Genomic DNA, 18,011 nt, shown 5'->3' with positions numbered 1-18,011 from the left:
TAAATAATAGAGAAATGCAGTAATATCATTACAGCTTTAAAAGTTGTAATCTGATTTAATCCAGAATTAAAAATCTTCACCTTAAAAACACATGCCCAGCTTTCTGCCTGAAGCCATTAAAGCCATAAAAGTTGACGTTTCCACATATTTTTAAAGACCATTTGCTCTGTGAGAGAACTGTTGTTTTTATGTAAAAATGCTAAAATATAAGTTGTTCTTCTAATTCACCATGGATGACATGCAGCTAATATTAGCTGAGTGATCTACAGCAACTAAGACATTAACTGCTTCTAAAACAGAACCTCATTTTAAAATGTTGAACTATCTCTTTAATCTTTGTTCAAAAGCAAAGATCACAAAGTGCGGCGACAGTCGGCATAAAAATCAACCATATTCATATTTGGTGATAAAAGTCAGGCTGAGTGCATAGAACACAAACAGTACCACAATCTTCTTTCCTTTCGGATTCTAAAACACTTCATATTTTGCACGCCCATGCAGCTAACGAAACAGTGAAGCATGGAGATGAGCGAAAGTTTCAATTAAAGCAACTCTGTGAGACAACAAAGCAGAACAGATTCTCAATACTTCTTTTTTTTTTCCTTCATATCACGATTTCACAAAGAAGACACTGGAAATATACAATCCTGCAAGAATATCTAGAGGGAGGTCTGCTCCCAGGACCTCCCGATCAATAACGCCATGCACTACACTTACAGCTAATCTCTGGCTTATTATATTACACAATAAAAAAACATTAAATACCATTAGCTTCTAAATATTTTGATTGTGGGTATATTTTTCTTTTTTTTTCTCCTTTTATGTAAAATCTACCTGAAACACTTCAGTCGTGCGTCAATGAGCTCTAAGAGCCTCACCATGAAATCTGAGAGCAGATGATGATGTCATTTAAACAAAGGGGTTTCCTGTACAAACACCTTGTGAAGTTGTGATTGGCTGAACGTGCAGGTAAACCAGGGTACCGTTGTCTGTTTGAGGGGGAATCTAATAGCAAAAAAAAAAAAAAAGACTTGATTCCATGCCATTTCCCTTTGGCCTAAACCCCCTGGCAGAGACATGCACAGATTGATCTGATGTGTTAAGCGTTCAAAACCATCTTTGTTGAAAGGCCCTTGGTTCAGCTCCCTGCATGGGTAAAGGGCGAGGGATCAAAAAGGAAAAGAGCAGGATGGTGACAGAGTTGTGCTGAGGGGAACACCTGAAGGAAACGCCACCCCACAATTCTTTAGTTCTGCATTTGCTCGAAGAACTTGTAAGTGGGATTCTCATAGCCGTTCTGCTGCATCTTGGCCAGATGGCGTTCCTCGGGGGTCACTGCAGCGTCCACCTTTAAAAACATGGATATGGGGATTTGTGAAGAGAATAACAGAAGGAAAGACAAACTGGAGCTGTAAACTACCCGTTTACCTCGACTACACCGTGATGGATGGAGGTGTATTGTTTCTTTCTCAGCATCACCAAAGTAATGACAATGACGGTTGCTATGACGACTCCTCCGACCATCAGCCCAATAATGGCCCCCTTGTTGGACCCCACATCCTCAGCAAAAAACACCTACAGAAACACATTCATATGAGAAGCATTGCTCACTAATTAGTAGCACAATGAGAGGAACTGAAGAAATAATGATTTGCTGAATTTAAACATCCATCCGTTTTCCCCCCCGTCACGCTTATCCCAAGTGGGGTTGCGGGCGGATGATGGTGCTCCAGCTGTCTATGGGTGAGAGGCGGGGTACACTCTAGACAGGTGGCCAGTCCATCAACCATTCAAGTACACACTCACACCTAAGGAGAATTTAGAGAAGCCAATTAAGCTAACAGTCATGTCTTTTGGACTGTGTGAGGAAGCCGGAGTACCGAGAGAGAACCCACGCATGCTAAGGGAGAACATGCAAACTCCATACAGAAAGACCCCGGGTCGGAAATTGAAGCCAGAACCTTCTTGCTGTAAGTGCTACCCACTGCGCCACTGAGCAGCCCAGAAGAGTGTAGCTCACTACAAAATAAGAGGCAGCACTAAATAATTTGAATGGTGCTCCCCCTACAGGACAGTTTGAAAATAGCACTGTTTTAAACAGTCACTCTCTCAGCAGCAGGAAGACACATATCACCATCAAAATTCTAAAGAGGTGGTTATTACTGTAAATTATCATATGTAAACCAGTGTGTAGCAGCCTTTTCACTCTAAAGTGTGACTCTTATATTGGTAGGTGAAATGTGTGCCTCTTAGGTCAAAAGTATTTCAATTGTTCTTATTAGGTGATTCAGCTTCTCCATGTTTTAAAGATAGATCACATTTAAATCACAATAACACAAATAAGGTTAGATATTGTACGTTTAAGTCCAATAATAATGCGGTCAGATCTGCATCAGTTTTGTAACTTTATTTTTGTTTTAGGTCTCTTCACATAGTAAACTCCTTGCAACAGATTTAGAGTCCTATCTCGTTCAGATTTACATGTTCTTTCCCTTAGCTCTTCTGACAGTTTTCTATGCCATATTTGCTGGCTCCAACATTTCATAAACCTCCAAACTAATAAACTGCTCTATAATCAACTGCTGTTAGCACAGAGCGAGAATTATGGCCGCTGAAGCTTTTATATTGGGCTGCTGTAAAGCTGTTTGTCTCATGAACATGGCAGTGAGACTGCTATTGGGGTCTGTGGACAGAGACAGTAGGGGGTAGTGTTGTCACGATACTAAACTTTTCAACTCGATACCGATACTAAGGAAAATATTCGATACCATTTTCGACACCACAAGGATAAAAACAAAGACTCCAAAATTCAACAGAAATATTTTCATTAATAAATAAAATACAATAAATAAATACAATAAACAATAAGAACAATGTTTTGAGGTTGTATGCTGTGCACAATATTAAGCAAGCTTGATAAAAAACTTATAAAATTAAGTTTTCCTTCCTTGGCTATGCTTTGCACACATAACAATGACGCTAGCCAAACCAGTTAAAAAACTAAAATAATTCTCAGCAGCTGCACCTCTTACAAAAAAAAGTCTGAAACTGAAAAGTGCACAGAATTATTCAATCACACAGTGTTCTGAAAATGCATTGTCCTCTAATCTGTGCATAAGATGAATGACTGTTTAGGTGCCACTGGTGGTAGCACTGTATCGATACTTTAAAAAAAAAGAGTATTGTAGGCGCCATATGCCTGTTTTATGTATAGTTTGAAATTATTTGTATTATGAGAATTTGATATTTCATTTACAAAAGTGACTCTGACAATAATAATTTGATTTAAAAATTTATAGAAGTTAAAAAATTTTAATTTAAAATGTTTACAGGATGCTGCTTAGTGTGCCTTTTGATGACATCATTTTTCTGCGCCAGGTGCCCAGTAAGGTAACCGTTGTAAACAGACACGGGAGGAGGAAGGTTGGTGGCTCACGGTTTTCTGACCGTGTTTTTGCTTGGGCCATGCTCATATCGTTACTCTGTGGAACCTCAGATTTAGTTTTGTGAAAGTTTAAGAGGTATATTTTTGTATACGTTCGTTTTTTTTGTTATCGCCTTTGTTTTAAAATAAAAAAGGCAAAATGTGACATCAGTGGAGGCTATTTTTTTTTTGGAACCTGAAACACGCGTCAGCCACAAAAGCCCAACCTAACACGGATTTAATTGAAACTCTTGGATTTACCCTACAAGTATTGTATCCGGATACAACGTTTCAGTATCGATACTTTTTTGAATATCGATACTTTTGACAACCCTAGTAGGGGGAGATGACAAATCTCTCAAATGTCTCATAAACACATAGCTTACTATCACAGGGACATTTATGAGGATATGTTGGGGTAAAATTGTTACTTAGTGTTGCTTTAAGTTGAAGTTTCAAAAGATACAGCAAGTTTCATATGAAACCTGTAACAAGTGATGGAAAGAAAATCTGAATGTCCCTCCATTATTCCTGTGTTTGTGTCTAATAAGGACTCTATTTTAAGCAAGTGGCTCTAAATCCTGGTCTCTTATCCTGTGTTTCTCCTTGGTGCCACACGCCTGACTACTATAAATGACCAACAGGCTTCTGCCGCTCTTGATGGCTGCTGAGGAGAACTGCTGTTCAAGGAAAAAGGGAATGACCTGCTAGGATATTCATACCAGTTTCTGATGGTAAACCTCATATCCAGCATTCTGCTTCTCCGTGTCCATCCGCACCTCTGGCATCTCTTCTGGCTTTAAGGCAGAAACTGAAGCAAACAAAAGCATCTTTCTTGAAAACAAAACAGCAGCTGACAAAAAAACATATCATGCAACAAAACAATATTCTAACTGACAAGCATATTTTTAAGCTTAAAAAAAACAAAAGCAACTATCCTTTCACCTTAAGTTTCATTTTAGTCTCTGCTCTTGAGCGGTGAGTAAGAGTTGCATCATTTCCTAAGGGCATTTTCCAAACAGCAACCAGTGGAAATTTTGATTTGTGGAAACATGCAAACTCATCCAGCCACTTTCTCCAACCGGTTTGAGTGGAAAATAGCTCTGGAGAATTACCTTTACAATACAGCTACTTGTCACCTAGCCAGTTTTGGTTTTTTAAGTTCAAGTAAAAAAAACATTCAGAAAAAAGCACAGAGAAAAGGTTATATCAGTTTTATTTGCTTTTTATGCAAGATAATATAGAGAAAAAAATGTTTTAAACCTTCACAATGCTTCATAATATATTACATCCAGGAATATAAATCAATAAAAGTGTTTTATAGTTCAGATAAGTAATTTCATTCATGGATTTTAAATTAATTTTACAGTACCATATTTTCACGACTATAAGGCGCATATAAACGTCTTTTTTTCCCTTCAAAATGTGCGGTGCGCCCTTTGGTGCGGTGCGCCCTATGTGTGTTGTTACTGCGGATTTTGAGACCACCTCATTGAGGATATGATGAAAAAGTGGCTGAGGAAGGTGAATGTAAGGAGACCAGGTGGTTTTTTTCCACTCATCACCATCGCTGTTAATCTGTGACTCCATGCGTGCCCATCTCACAGCTGATGTGAAAAACATGGTGAAACAAATGAATGCTGTGCTCGCTGTTATTCAACGTCTCGACATCGGTGTGAACCGGACGCAGCAGGTGCGGCAGAAGCAGCGAGTTTACATGCAAAGTCAATGGTTGACGCGTATAGGCGCAGCAAAAGGTCCCGCAGCGCGTTTTGAGCAGCAGGTGCAGCGCGTCGGGAGCATTTAAGCATCTGACGCGCTTGACGCGCCGCCAACGCGCTGCTGCTGCTCGAGATGGAAAAATTGAAGTTTTGCTGCTGGACACGCCGCATCAATCAATCAGAGAAGCTGATCTGGGAGCTGACAGCAAGACAGACACATCGCTGAAGTTACACATATACACATCGCTGTGATCGCTCCTCTGAAACAGTTTATTGATGCCTAAATTAACTTAACCTGCCGACAGAATGTGTTCGCTTTTATTATCCAGTTTTCAGGTGGATTTTCCCACTTAAAAACATATTAAAACTACTTTATTCCCACTGATCACGGCAAATATAGCTGCAAGGTGTATTTAATACAAAGTATTAATCAAACCGCGGAGCTTGCCGTGAGACAGACACAGCGCTCTGATGACATATGATATTAACGCCAATGAAAAGGGCTGGATGGATGAGGAGATGATGAAAGCGTGGCTGAGGCAGGTGTATGTGAGGAGACCAGGTGGTTTTTTCCACGCATCACCATCGCTGTTAATCTGTGACTCCATGCGTGCCCATCTCACAGTAGATGTGAAAAAAAAGGTGAATCAAATGAACGCTGTGCTCGCCGTTATGCCGGGGGTCTGACAAAGGAACTTCAACCGCTCGACATCGGTGTGAACCGGCCGTTCAAAGTAAGGCTGCGAGCGGCGTGGGAGCGATGGATGACAGACGGAGACCACAGTTTAACAAAAAGTGGAAGGCAGCGCCGTGCAAGTTACGCCACAGTTTGCGGATGGATTTTAGATGCTTGGACTAACGTGTCTGCTGGCTCTGCTGTTCGAGCTTTCGCAAAAGCCGGGATTATTTCTGAGGAGCCGCGCTGCACGGAAAGTGACTCTGACAGCGAAGAAGGGGAAATTGGCATGTCTGATTTAGCACAGCTGTTTAATTCAGAAACAGAGGATGATGACTTTGATGGGTTTGATTAATACTTTGTAATAAATACTTGAATAAAGCACAATTATACTCAGTTTTGCTCCCGCTCTATTTTTCTACCTGAAAACTTAATTCAACAGCAGCCTCTGGGCCGGGTCTCCTCTGGGTTCACCGCGGCGGCTGGCAGGTGTTTTTCATCTTAATAATAATAATAATCTTGGTTTCAGGATTTTAAGTTAATTTATGCGTCAATAAACTGTTTCAGAGGAGTGATCACAGCCCTGTGTCATCAGCGATGTGTCTCTCACGGCCAGCTCCCAGGTTTGAATAATACTTTGTAACAAATACACCTTGCAGCTATATTTGCTGTGATCAGTGGGAATAAAGTAGTTTTAATATGTTTTTAAGTGAGAAAGTCCACCTGAAAACTTAACACCTGTATATAAGAAAGGCGCCCTATAGTCCAGTGCGCCTTATGGTCGTGAAAATACGGTAACTAAGCTTTGAGAATCAAACTGCAAATGTAGTTGCTATTGCATCAAAAACGATGCATCTGCATATAAAACAAAAGAGAAAATGAAAAGTATCTGCAGTCTGAACGGTCAATCCACATATTATTCAACTTCTGATTGCTTTGCAAATTGCTTTTCTTAATAATTCAGGGGTCCGTTTCACAAAGCAGGATTAACAAACTCAGATTTAAATACTCAACTCTGAATTGGTCTAGTCTAAGTTCGGAATCTCTCGAGTTTTCGGTTTCACCGCAGCTGCTGTGAATTAGTTGAACATGAGTAGAAAAAGCCATTATCAGTGGATTTGATGAGTCACCATGACAATAGGCAACAGGAAGTGCCTATTTCACAGCACTGGAACTAGAGATTTTAATGCAGAAATGAAAGAAACAAATTGAAGAAAGCTTTTAAAAGACAGAGCAACATTGCTACAACTGCAAGGGAGGAAGATGGCAAAGGAGAAGATTGCAGCTTGAGTAAATGCGTAGGTTTATATGAAGTGCCTGTTGCAGGCTGTTTTAGCATTTATTAAAGCACTCTCCTCCTCCTTCAATCTGAACGGTTCAAGACCGTTCAGATTGAACTCTGACAGTGGTTGTATTTAAGTAGGGATACAAAAGACGATGGCAAAAAGATAGAAGTGATCAAAATTGAGCATCAAGATCTCATGTGTGAATGTAGCCTAACTACTGTCTGATATTAAAAGAATAAAAACAGAAGGTGTGGAGCACAAAAACATACCAGGCCGTGTTGGAAGTCCCCTGTCTGGATTAGGACGAGCATCAACGGGCTCAACTGCAGAGATCAGGAACAGGAAAAACAGGATTAAAGGATGAATGGGACATTAATCAATCTTTGTATTGTTAGTGTTAGGGTACCTGACTTAAACCCAACTTCAAATACTTGTTGTTGCTCTTCTGTCTGCGACTTGATCTAACTTTCACTCTCAGAGTCTGTGGTGTTTTTTATGTGCATGACAAGCAGAATCCTGTCTTTTTTTCAAAAGTTTCAAATTTATAAAATGGCGCACAAACTTCATTACATATGCAGAGCTGATATAACTACATATAGTAGAAAAAAAGCTTCTCTTGATGCAAGGCAAAAAAGGAAATCAGGTCAGTAAGAAAACTGCTCCTTATCAATGAATCATTGATAATCACATTTAGATTACTTCATTAATCTATACTTTAAATCCCTAGTAGTTTATATTAAGTCTAACTTTAAATAGACTGTTTAGGTTAAGTATTACCGTGGTTCTCAGTGTTTGGCTGGTTGAAGCTCTCTGGGTGAATGAAGCCCTGTCTGTCAAAGCCGGGTTCCATCGGAGCAGAGCTGTACGCCTGGTCTGGCATCAGTGCGTCGTTACCATAGCTCACCCTGCCATCAACCTGCAATTGATAGATTGATTTTATTCATCTCACATTGGAGAAATTGACTCGTTACGTTAGCACAATAGTCAAAAAGAGGAAGAAGAAGGTGCCAAAAGGAGGAAAAGGTGCATGGAGGTATATACAGTACATACAGTACATCCTCATATAAATGTATGCAACAGCTGAAGTCTCTTATTTAGCAGGATTATTAAACAGGGTTATTGCACAGGATATTAAATGGGAATTTATATAGATGAGTATTTACATATATATAGCTATTGCATTTGGTATTAAATATAAAAAACAGGTAATTGCACAGGGGATTAATAGTAACAGCACATTAGATATTGCACAAGTTCGTCGCATTGTAGAGTCTGTTGGCAGCAGGGATGAATGACCTGCTGTACAGCTCCTTTTTATAAACAGGGTGTAGGAGTCTTTCACTATAGGAGCTGCTCAGCCCCTCTACAGTCTGGTGCAGAGGGTGGAAGGTGATGTCCATGATAGACGAAAGCCTCAACAGCACCCTCCTGTCAGCCACTTCCTCCACTGATTCCAGAGTTCAGCCCAGGACAGAAATGGACTTTCTCACCAGTTGGTTCAGCCTCTTTCTGGCCCGCTCCGCTATGCCAGGGGCCCAGCAGACAAAAGTGTAGAGGAGGGCTGATGTCACCACAGAGTCATAGAAGGTTTTAAAAAGGGGCCTGCTCACTCCAAAAGACCTCATTCTCCTCAGGGCGTTGGTGTTATGAGTCCAGTCCAGGTAATTACTGATGTGAACACTCAGGTATTTGAAACTTTCCCCAGTTTTTATGTCCTGCCCTTGGATGTTCACGGCGGAGTGAGGTGGGCCAGGGGGCTTGAGACTTTGGAGACGTGTGAAGAGTTGAGGACAGGGAGGGGGCTAGTGTGAGGTCAGTCAAACTGGATGAAAAATCTTTTTAACTCGTCTGCAAACTTCATATCACTGTCTGCAGCCCTGCTGGTCCTCTGCCCAAAGCTGGGGATGTTCTTGAGACCTCTCAACACATCTGTGACGTTGTTCAATCCCAGATTGACAGACATTACCGGACACTAGCACAGGGTGGAGGGCTTCCACTTCCAATAAACTCCCTCAGAAACTCGACTCGTCGGGATTAAGTAAGGGCCTCATGTGTTACAACTACTTAATACTGAATAAAGCGCCTTAAGCTGTGGTTTTACAGTCTTAAACCACTTGACCTTAGAATACTTATAGTTTTACAGATGCCATGTTTCACACCCTTAGCTTTAAAGGGGAACACCATTTTTTTACATTGGCCGTGGATGTCTGGGGGACATCCACAGCCAATGTAAATATAACCACGGATGTCTGGGGGACAGTGATTCGCCTATATGTTATGAATGCTGGCGTACCATAAAGAATAAATTATGAACAGTTTAGTTTGTGCCTTCAACTCGTTGCCCATAGGAAGACTAGGAAGACGTCACTTGGATATTACAAAACCGAATATCTTCGGAACAGCTCCAAATGACACAAAACTCATATGGGTGAGTAAAACATGATGTAATAACCTACAATCAAGGGGCCAATGTAATATATTTAATATTATTCATACAAACCAGATGGATTCCATCTGTGATTGGGAGCAGGCTGACTCACCCGCACATCGCTCTGCAGGGAGGAGACTTGCTGAGACAGCTCAGACTGGACTCTCTGCACTATGACCGCTGGAATGAAAATGAAGATCAGGAAAAGTAGAAGTCAGAAAGGGTGTGGAAGGAGAACAACAGCAAGCAGCGTGGCTGACGACATTTACTTTTTGGGATTAGCACGCTCCCTAAAGAAAACTTCAAAAAAATAAGAACTAAAATCAGTGTGACTATAAAATGTGTCGAATACATCTCCTTAATGTATCACATATGGTGCGTCTGAATCATCCACTGCCTGAAACCTGACAACAGAAATACGATTTTTCACAAACTCCCATTGGTGCAGTGACTAATCCACACAAACTGGAGTGCAGTTTAGTCCAAGAGCCACATGCTGCATCTTGGTTTTCATACAGTCATTAGACCAGCCATGTTTTCTTTGTCTATCTGAAGAAATCAGAAAAATGTTTCCAACAACATTGGGCTCCATTTTGGTGAGGCATACCGTAGGTAGGCAGAATAACCCTGTAATTTTGAAAGGAGGGTTTGGTTTAACCAAAATACAGTATTCTGATACAATGCGGGCGAATATTGTTTTATGTGCTGCTGCCCTATCATTGCTTCATCACATACATTTCTTTTTAGTAAACATTTACCTCCCACTAGCTCTTTTTTTTTTTTCTTGTTACCTGTACAACCAGAAATACCAATGTGCTCATAACCCCAGCATCGCTGCGGTCAATACTTATTTCTATGGTTTTTCTCAAAGCCTCCTTTTGAGGTTTTCATTTCAAATAATCTCTTTGAAACCAGGTTTCTAATTCACAGCTTCTTACTGCTTTGTGTTTTTATCATCTACAATCAACCTTTGTCATAAATCTGCATTTCCTGCATCTCTAAATGCTGCATTAAGACAAACCTCCTTTTGGATGAGATCAGATCAGGATTATGTCAAACCAAATGGAGAGAGGTTTTGGGATTAGGCTTGTGACTCCTTTTGGTCATAGCTACTCTAGCTAAACAACAGTAAAAAAGTTGTGTGCTCCAAATAAATAGTACACCTAAAGCACCAACAGCAGGTGAGGTCAGACAGTGTCCTGATACTTTTAAGTAGTAATGAAACGTACCAACTTGTTTCTGGATCTCATTGGCAACGCTGGGCACCTTGTAGAGCAGACCTAATGACTGATTCATCCTCTCATCAATCACACGAAGGTGGGTCAGAACCTAGGATGCAGTTAAAATTGCAGACAAAGCTTGAATTTTTTTTAAAACCTATTTTACTATCATTATGTTTCATAATCCCAATAAAAGACAAGAGTTTTCATGTAGGAGGTTCGGCACCTGTGGTCGGATCTGTGCAGCCTTCTTTGGATCGACTGTGCGGACGTGTTCGTAGTGCTTCAGTGTGTGCTGCCTGTCCTTCTGTTCAGCACGGACGTACTTCTTCAGCAGGCTCAACACCTGCCGGGGCTGTTGGAGGCAGGAATCATTAAGTTAGATGTTTTTCATACGACTGCTTCAGTTTTTAAAGTTTTTTTTAGAAGACAAACCCTAAAAACTAATCCACGGTCTTGTAAGGCAAGGCAAGGCAAATTTATTTGTATAGCACAATTCAGTACAAAGACAATGCAAAGTGCTTTACATGATAAAAATATAGGAAAATAAAACAGAATCAAAGCTAGTAGGGAAAAAAATTAAATCAAATAGAAACAAAAAAGAACATTAAAAACAGTTGGACTGAAGAAAATAAAAAAGTTGAACTAATGATGTTTCAGTTGAACTGTTTAACTAGAATAGTCGAAGGCAATCCTAAACAAATGTGTTTTTAGTCTTGATTTAAAGGAACTCAGGCTTTCTGCACTTTTACAGTTTTCTGGAAGTTTGTTCCAGATAAGTGGAGCATAGGAACTAAATGCTGCTTCTCCATGTTTAGTTCTGGTTCTAGGTATGCAGAGCAGGCTGGAGCCAGAAGACCTGAGTGGTCTGGAGGGTTGATACACTGATAGCAAGTCTGTGATGGATTTAGGTGCTAAGCCATTCAGAGATTTATAGACTAACAAAAGTATTTTAAAGACTATTCTCTGAGATACAGGGAGCCAGTGTAAGGACTTTAGAACTGGGGTGATGTGCTCTACTTTCTTAGTCTTAGTGAGGACATGGGCAGCAGCGTTCTGGATCAGCTGCAGCTGTCTGATCCACTTTTTAGGCAGACCTGTGAAAACAGCGTTGCAGAAATCAATTCGACTAAAAATAAACGAATGGATTAGTTTTTCCAGATCATGCTGAGACATTAGTCCTTTAATGCTGGAAATGTTTTTCAGGTGATAGAAAGCCGACCTTGTAATTGTCTTTAAATGCTTTTGGGGGTTCAAGTCTCAATCCAGCACTACACCTAGACTTCGGGCCTGATCAGTGGTTACTAGCTGAAGTGACTGAAGCTGTGTGCTAACTTTAGATCTCTCCTCTATTGGTCCAAAGATTATTACTTCAGTTTTGTTTTTATTCAGTTGAAGAAAATTATGGCACATCCAGGCATTGATTTCTTCTAAGCATTTCCTCAGTGCTTGAATTGGTTCATAGTCACCTGGTGACATGGGGATGTAAAGCTGTGTGTCGTCTGCATAGTTATGGTAGCTGATGTTGTTGTTTTTTATTAACTGAGCAAGAGGGAGCATGTAGATATTGAATAGGAGGGGACCAAGGATGGACCCTTGGGGAACCCTACATGTGATTTTTGTCATCTCTGATGTAAAGTTGCCTACTGACACAAAAAAGTCCCTGTCCTTTAAGTAGGATTTAAACCAGTTGAGAGCTGTACCAGAGAGGCTGACCCAGTTTTCCAGGCGCTCTAACAGGATGGAGTGATCAACAGTATCGAATGCTGCACTGAGGTCCAATAGTACCAGCACTGTGGTTCTTTTGCAGTCTGTATTTATACGGATGTCATTAAACACCTTGATAACGGCGGTCTCTGTACTGTGGTGAGCCCGAAAACCTGACTGGAACACGACAAAGCGGCTGGTCATTCTTAAGAAAGTGCTTAATTGTTGAAACACTGCTTTTTCAATGATCTTACTGATAAAGGGGAGGTTTGAGATGGGCCTGGAGTAGTAGTTTGTCTAAATTGTTCTTTTTCAGCAGTGGTTTGATATTTGCTGTTTTTAGGGACTGCGGGAAAACAGCAGACAGAAGGGATGTGTTTATTATTTGGGTCAAATCAGACGCTATGACAGGCAAAACTTTCTTAAAGGCCTACGTAATCCCCATTCTTTTGCACATTTTGTCACAAAGCATCCACAAACTCAGCTTTTTCTAAATTGGGATTTTATTGTAAAAATTGTGAATAAAATTAAACAATACATAATCTCTAAGCGAAAGTAAAACAATGTAGTATTTTAATTCTAATAAATTCCAACCTCGCCCATGATTTCTGACCTACTTCCCTGTTCCCACAGAATGGTGCTGTCTGCCATAACCACAGATCACAGGGGGGTTGGCGTCTTATCAGCAATAAGCAGTCTTAGCTTTCGGTTTCATGGAAAAAAGGTTTGCTTAGCTTGATATTCTAGTTTAGGATCCATCTCACCAAAACATCTTCCTTTGTGGTACCGCCTACACAGACAATTCGAATTTTTATCTAGAGTATCAGAATAAAGGGTGTTGAACACAAATAGAAGCCACATTTCTGAGATTTTTACTACCCATCAAATGCTGTTACTTTATTAGTTCAAGTCTCAATAAAACATGCAGAAGTGTGCGGTTAAAAGATGAGAATCTTTCAAGAGCTATGAATACCTTGGCAAGCTTCTTAATTACATGTTGAGATGTGGAAGTGTGTGAACGTGCAGATATACCCGTGGAGGATTAGCCTGAAGAGCACTGAGGTAGTTTTCTAGAGCCAGCCGCCTGCGACTGTTCAGCAGAGCCTCCACGCGGGCCATGTGTGTTTCCACCAGCTGCTGTCGCTCTTCAGCAGCCTCCTGCTCCAGAGCTTCCACCTTCTCTTGGAAGTGCTGCACGTGTGAAGCACAGAAGGCACTAGGTTTAATCTCAGGACTAAAATACAACCTGTTTTCATTAAATGTTACTGACAGATTACTTTAATTTCACTGACACAAGAGCTGGATTCCCACCTGAATCACAGCTTTCTTGTCAGCACGAGGCAGGTTCTTGGCTTGTCTCTCAGCCTCCTCCCACTCCCTCATCACCTGGAAACCAAAGATAAAAGTCATGGGGAAAAAAAAAAAATTAAAACGATCCACACATAAGGATTTTATTTTGGGAAGTGAAATGTCATACCTGAGACATTTTGTCACGGTGTTTGGCCTCAAGACTTTCTTTGGCTTTTCGGAAATCCGTGTGTTCATTGTCATCACCAGGAGATTCGAGGTACTGGTCAACAGCGTCTGGGGGACTGGGAGCAATGGTGGGCACTGGAGGGGATGAAGGAAAGGGAATGAGTGCCAAGCAGAATGGTTTTTATCACAGAGGGTACGAAACAAGGCGGCCCCCCAATCCCAAAAAAATAAAAAATACAAAGGAAAGAATGAATCTGTCATCCCTGGCTGGCAGTCAAACAATAGCAGCTAGGTAGACATTAGGAACTGTTTCACCATTTAATTAAATAAAGCAAGAACGTCACGAAAGCCATGATGTGATAAAAGATTTACACTGCAAGTTTCTCTGTGGGAAACTCAAGATATTTCGCAACATGTTGAGTTTGGATTAAGGAGCTGACAGTTGACAAACCTCAGCTTTCCGAAACATTCATAAGATATAAACAAGCTCAACCGACAAGAAACAGACAAAGACAAGTGTACACTCTATATACACTGAAGAGCAAAGCATGCAAACACACATGAACCGAGATGCATGCAGACGCACGCCGTCATGCAGAGGTCAGATTGGTCCGTCTTCATGCTGGAAGAAGAGTTAGTGATTCAGCTTAGAAATAATTAAGCAACCTTGATCCTTAAATAATTGATCTTTGTTATATAATATCATGGTATTGTTCTCAGATATCAACAGTTTTAAAGTAATACAGTTGATTCATGACGTATCAATCTAATCAAAGCAATAAAATACGTTTAATAGCATTGACGTTATTTCATTACCATGTGTACTACAAACTATTTTAATATCCTTGTGCAGAGGTTTATGGAAGAAAAACAGTCTCATTGGAATCTGCCTTTTTTTTTTTAACACCGAATTTTAAAAACTAAATTTTTTTAGACATTGAATACCTTACACACAAATTTTATTTGGTAAAAAATCACCAGAAAAAAAGTTCAGCTGCAAAAAAATTCAGCTGCAAAAAAATTCAGCTGCAAATTTGAATTTTTACCAGATAAAAATTGGGTGTAAGGAATTCAATGTCTAAAAAAAATTCAGTGTTTAAAATTCGGTGTTAAAAAATTCAGTGTTTAAAATTCGGTGTTAAAAAAAGGCAGATTCCAATGAGACTGTTTTTCTTCCATAGAGGTAAAAGTTTATTATGGGGCTGCTAAATACATTACATTCTGATTATTTTAGAAATTGACCTTATCCTGAACTGAAAAAAAAATGTTTGATGTAGGAAGAAACATCTGCTAATCAGACCATCTCAAAATTATGGTAGTTGTTACTACTTGTCTATCTGCTTTGTCTAAGAACCCTCTCCAAAAAACATTCCATCAACAGGCAACCAGACAAGGAGCTCTTTTACTTTTTTTTTTTTTTTTCCCTCCTCCCTGAAACTATTTATCAAAGACCCGGGGGGGACTCCAGTCTCGATATCATTTACTGTTCTACTTTCTGTTTTTAATTAGAGCTTGCTTGTGCAAGAGCATCTTCTAAAATAGCACTACAGGCCGTTCACATGGTTATGTTTATTGAATGAATCTGGGTTTCCCCAAATATTCCAAGAGTTTATCACCCAATTTAAAGAGAGTGAAAGAGTAACTGCCCCAGCCACTGCAGCCTCCTGTCTGATTTTAAGGTAAAGGACAGTAGTAAAGACATCAGCTGAAATAGTAGTCATTAAGTTTTATGATGTTCAAAGGTAACTTATAAGGTTATAAACAGGAGAAGAGTAATCTTTTAGGGATTGGGTAAATTCAATATGAGGAAAGCTGGAATCTGATTTTATTGTATTGCTCCTGGCCTAAGAATCAGGATATATCTGATTTTAAATTACTTTGAATTACAAAAACACATCCTGGTTGTGACATTCTAAGAGAAGAATAAATAAATCATAAATATGATCCTTTTCCCTTTAAGGCATGCAACATTTTCAAGGGATTTAATCAGAAAAATTATAACGTTTTTCTGATTGTATTTAAGGATAAAAAAATAAAATAAAAATTTAAAAGTTATTTTTTCTAATAGGTAACAAGATCATATAAAATAAAATAAAAAAACTGTCAATTTAATGTTATTCACATTTTGCCACTTGTAGAATCTTAATTGAGCTTAAAACTTGCTTCTTTTAAATTAGTTTGCATTAAATGAAAAATGTGGCATTAAGGTGAGATGGATGGTATTGAAACTAAACACGAGACGAGACTATATAGCGCTGGAATAAAGCCATCAGAGTTCTGTGTGGTTAGGAAGCTTCAGAGGAACTACAAGAGAAAGTTCGGCAGCGGAGGCCTGAGGACAGGAATCAGGCCGATGAGGTGGACACTTGATGGTCCGGTTCCAGTCTGGCAGCACTTACACGAGCTGCCACACACAGCCAGGCAGTACTCCTCCGACTCAAAGTTATTCCTGTTGCCCCCACAGCCCCCGAATAGGAAGGGAACGCAGCGGCCCTTCCTGGGCACGAAGTACCAACGCTCCAGCATGGCGTGACAGGGGCCGGACTCGGCACGGGCCCAGCACACCGCTGAGGTTATATACATAAAGGCACATGTAAACAAACATCAAAGCAGGGATGGGGTTTCTGATTCTGATGAAAAAACTTCAAAAATGAAATAAAGTAACACCTGATGGAGAATAACACAACCAAGGCAGCAGGTGTCACAGCTTACCTCGCACAACCTCCTCCACAGATTCAGTGGTGGTCGTGGTGGTGGTTGTCATGGCGACATTTGCGCCACGCTCATCGCTGTCGCTCTCATCTATAATGTCGTCCTCTTCATTGTCGTCTTCATCTCCGTCTCCGTCCTCGTCCCTTTCGAAGGCTTCTTCCTCCTCATCCTCGTCGTCCTTTTCGTTGGCTGGCTCAGTATCTGCTGGGCGCGTCATGCTGCCAGCGGGAGAGCCGCGTCAGGGTTTGCATGAGACCAATTGTGCAGCTGTTTGCAGGTGGGAAGCAATACCTGTTGTCGGAATATTCATTCTCAGCTGCGCCCCACCACACGTCAGACTCCTCCTCGTTCTGTTCCGAGCTGTCAGACCTGCGCTCTTCTTCTGCTGGGCAGCACACAAACTCCACACCAAGAAAACGGTCGATCCCACACGGCAGCAGCATCCCGTAGTCAATTAGATTCATAGAGCGGTCGCCACAGGACTGATTAAAAAAAAGAGTCAGTTATAACTTAAATCTGACATCTATAACCTAATGAAAGCGATCATAAAAATAAAAGTGAGCAGCAACAGACTAGGTTAAGTACAAGCTGTGAAATAAGCAGAATAACCCAAATAAACAAATATCCCCCCCCCCCAAAAAGCCTCACTTTATAAAGACAAGCTGCAACTTTAAGGAGCAACACAAGAACAATGGAAAGACAGCATTTGCTATCCATGCTCACCTCTTTGGCTACAGTGTGCCAGTGCAGGTGGCCCTCACACTTGTTCATCTGCTCCTGGTGCAGAAACTTGCACTTGTCAGGAACCAGCAGGGCGTCGCTGACAAACTCTCCCACTGCAAAACATTCATGTTTTTTACTGTTTGAACTCATCTCTTCAAACATTACCCATCAGTTACCCACAGCTGCTTACCCAGGCAGCGGTAGGGCACCACGATGTGTGTGTGACTCCGGCATTGCTTACGGCCCTTCTTGCACCAGTTGGGAATGCTGATCGGTTGGTTGGCCTCTACTACATTTGTGATTTGTAGATCTGGGTACACCTGTTAAAAAAAAAAAACAGTATTTAATTTTATCTGTTATCATTTTATTTTGCATCCTCTCCCTTTAGGTTTGTTTATCTCCCTGTATGTTCTCAACCCAAATCCCACTGCAGGTTATGCTGTTGGGTTGTGTCTTAGTACCTCCTGGCAATACTGCAGGATGCCCTCCTTGGTGCCAATGCAGCTCTTGGTGCCAGATGCGTCAGGCTCCCATTTCCCAGTCTGTATGTTGATGTGCATGTTAAGCTTCCCGCAGAACATGGCCACCTGAGGCTCTGTTAGCGAGCCAACAGAGTCATCCATGGGCACCTGAAAGAA

At 40.7% G+C, this 18,011-nt stretch overlaps 1 protein-coding gene across 2 annotated transcripts in view; it reads right to left on the bottom strand.

The window, feature by feature from the left end:
* Positions 1-564: 564 nt before the first annotated feature.
* Positions 565-18,011, bottom strand: part of LOC119786351 (amyloid-beta A4 protein-like) — a 31,617-nt gene continuing 14,170 nt past the window's right edge. Inside the window, exons 2-18 of one of the 2 annotated variants that reach the window (XM_038289636.1) lie at positions 17,835-18,002; positions 17,564-17,693; positions 17,374-17,486; positions 16,942-17,132; positions 16,651-16,868; positions 16,338-16,505; positions 13,940-14,073; positions 13,774-13,848; positions 13,495-13,653; positions 10,982-11,110; positions 10,765-10,864; positions 9,648-9,715; positions 7,885-8,023; positions 7,377-7,430; positions 4,147-4,235; positions 1,429-1,575; positions 565-1,348 (exon numbers count right to left, since the gene is read on the bottom strand). In XM_038289636.1, the coding sequence (XP_038145564.1) occupies positions 1,247-1,348; positions 1,429-1,575; positions 4,147-4,235; positions 7,377-7,430; positions 7,885-8,023; positions 9,648-9,715; positions 10,765-10,864; positions 10,982-11,110; positions 13,495-13,653; positions 13,774-13,848; positions 13,940-14,073; positions 16,338-16,505; positions 16,651-16,868; positions 16,942-17,132; positions 17,374-17,486; positions 17,564-17,693; positions 17,835-18,002 (2,184 nt within the window). In that variant the 3' untranslated portion in view covers positions 565-1,246. The remainder of the gene's footprint in view (positions 1,349-1,428; positions 1,576-4,146; positions 4,236-7,376; positions 7,431-7,884; positions 8,024-9,647; positions 9,716-10,764; positions 10,865-10,981; positions 11,111-13,494; positions 13,654-13,773; positions 13,849-13,939; positions 14,074-16,337; positions 16,506-16,650; positions 16,869-16,941; positions 17,133-17,373; positions 17,487-17,563; positions 17,694-17,834; positions 18,003-18,011) is intronic. The other variant, XM_038289637.1, reaches the window with a different exon arrangement.

This window comes from Cyprinodon tularosa, unplaced genomic scaffold, assembly GCF_016077235.1.
Source record: "Cyprinodon tularosa strain WSP-4 unplaced genomic scaffold, ASM1607723v1 ctg270, whole genome shotgun sequence".
In the NCBI taxonomy this organism is placed as follows: Eukaryota; Metazoa; Chordata; class Actinopteri; order Cyprinodontiformes; family Cyprinodontidae; genus Cyprinodon; species Cyprinodon tularosa.
This window is presented reverse-complemented; position numbering and strand designations above follow the sequence as displayed.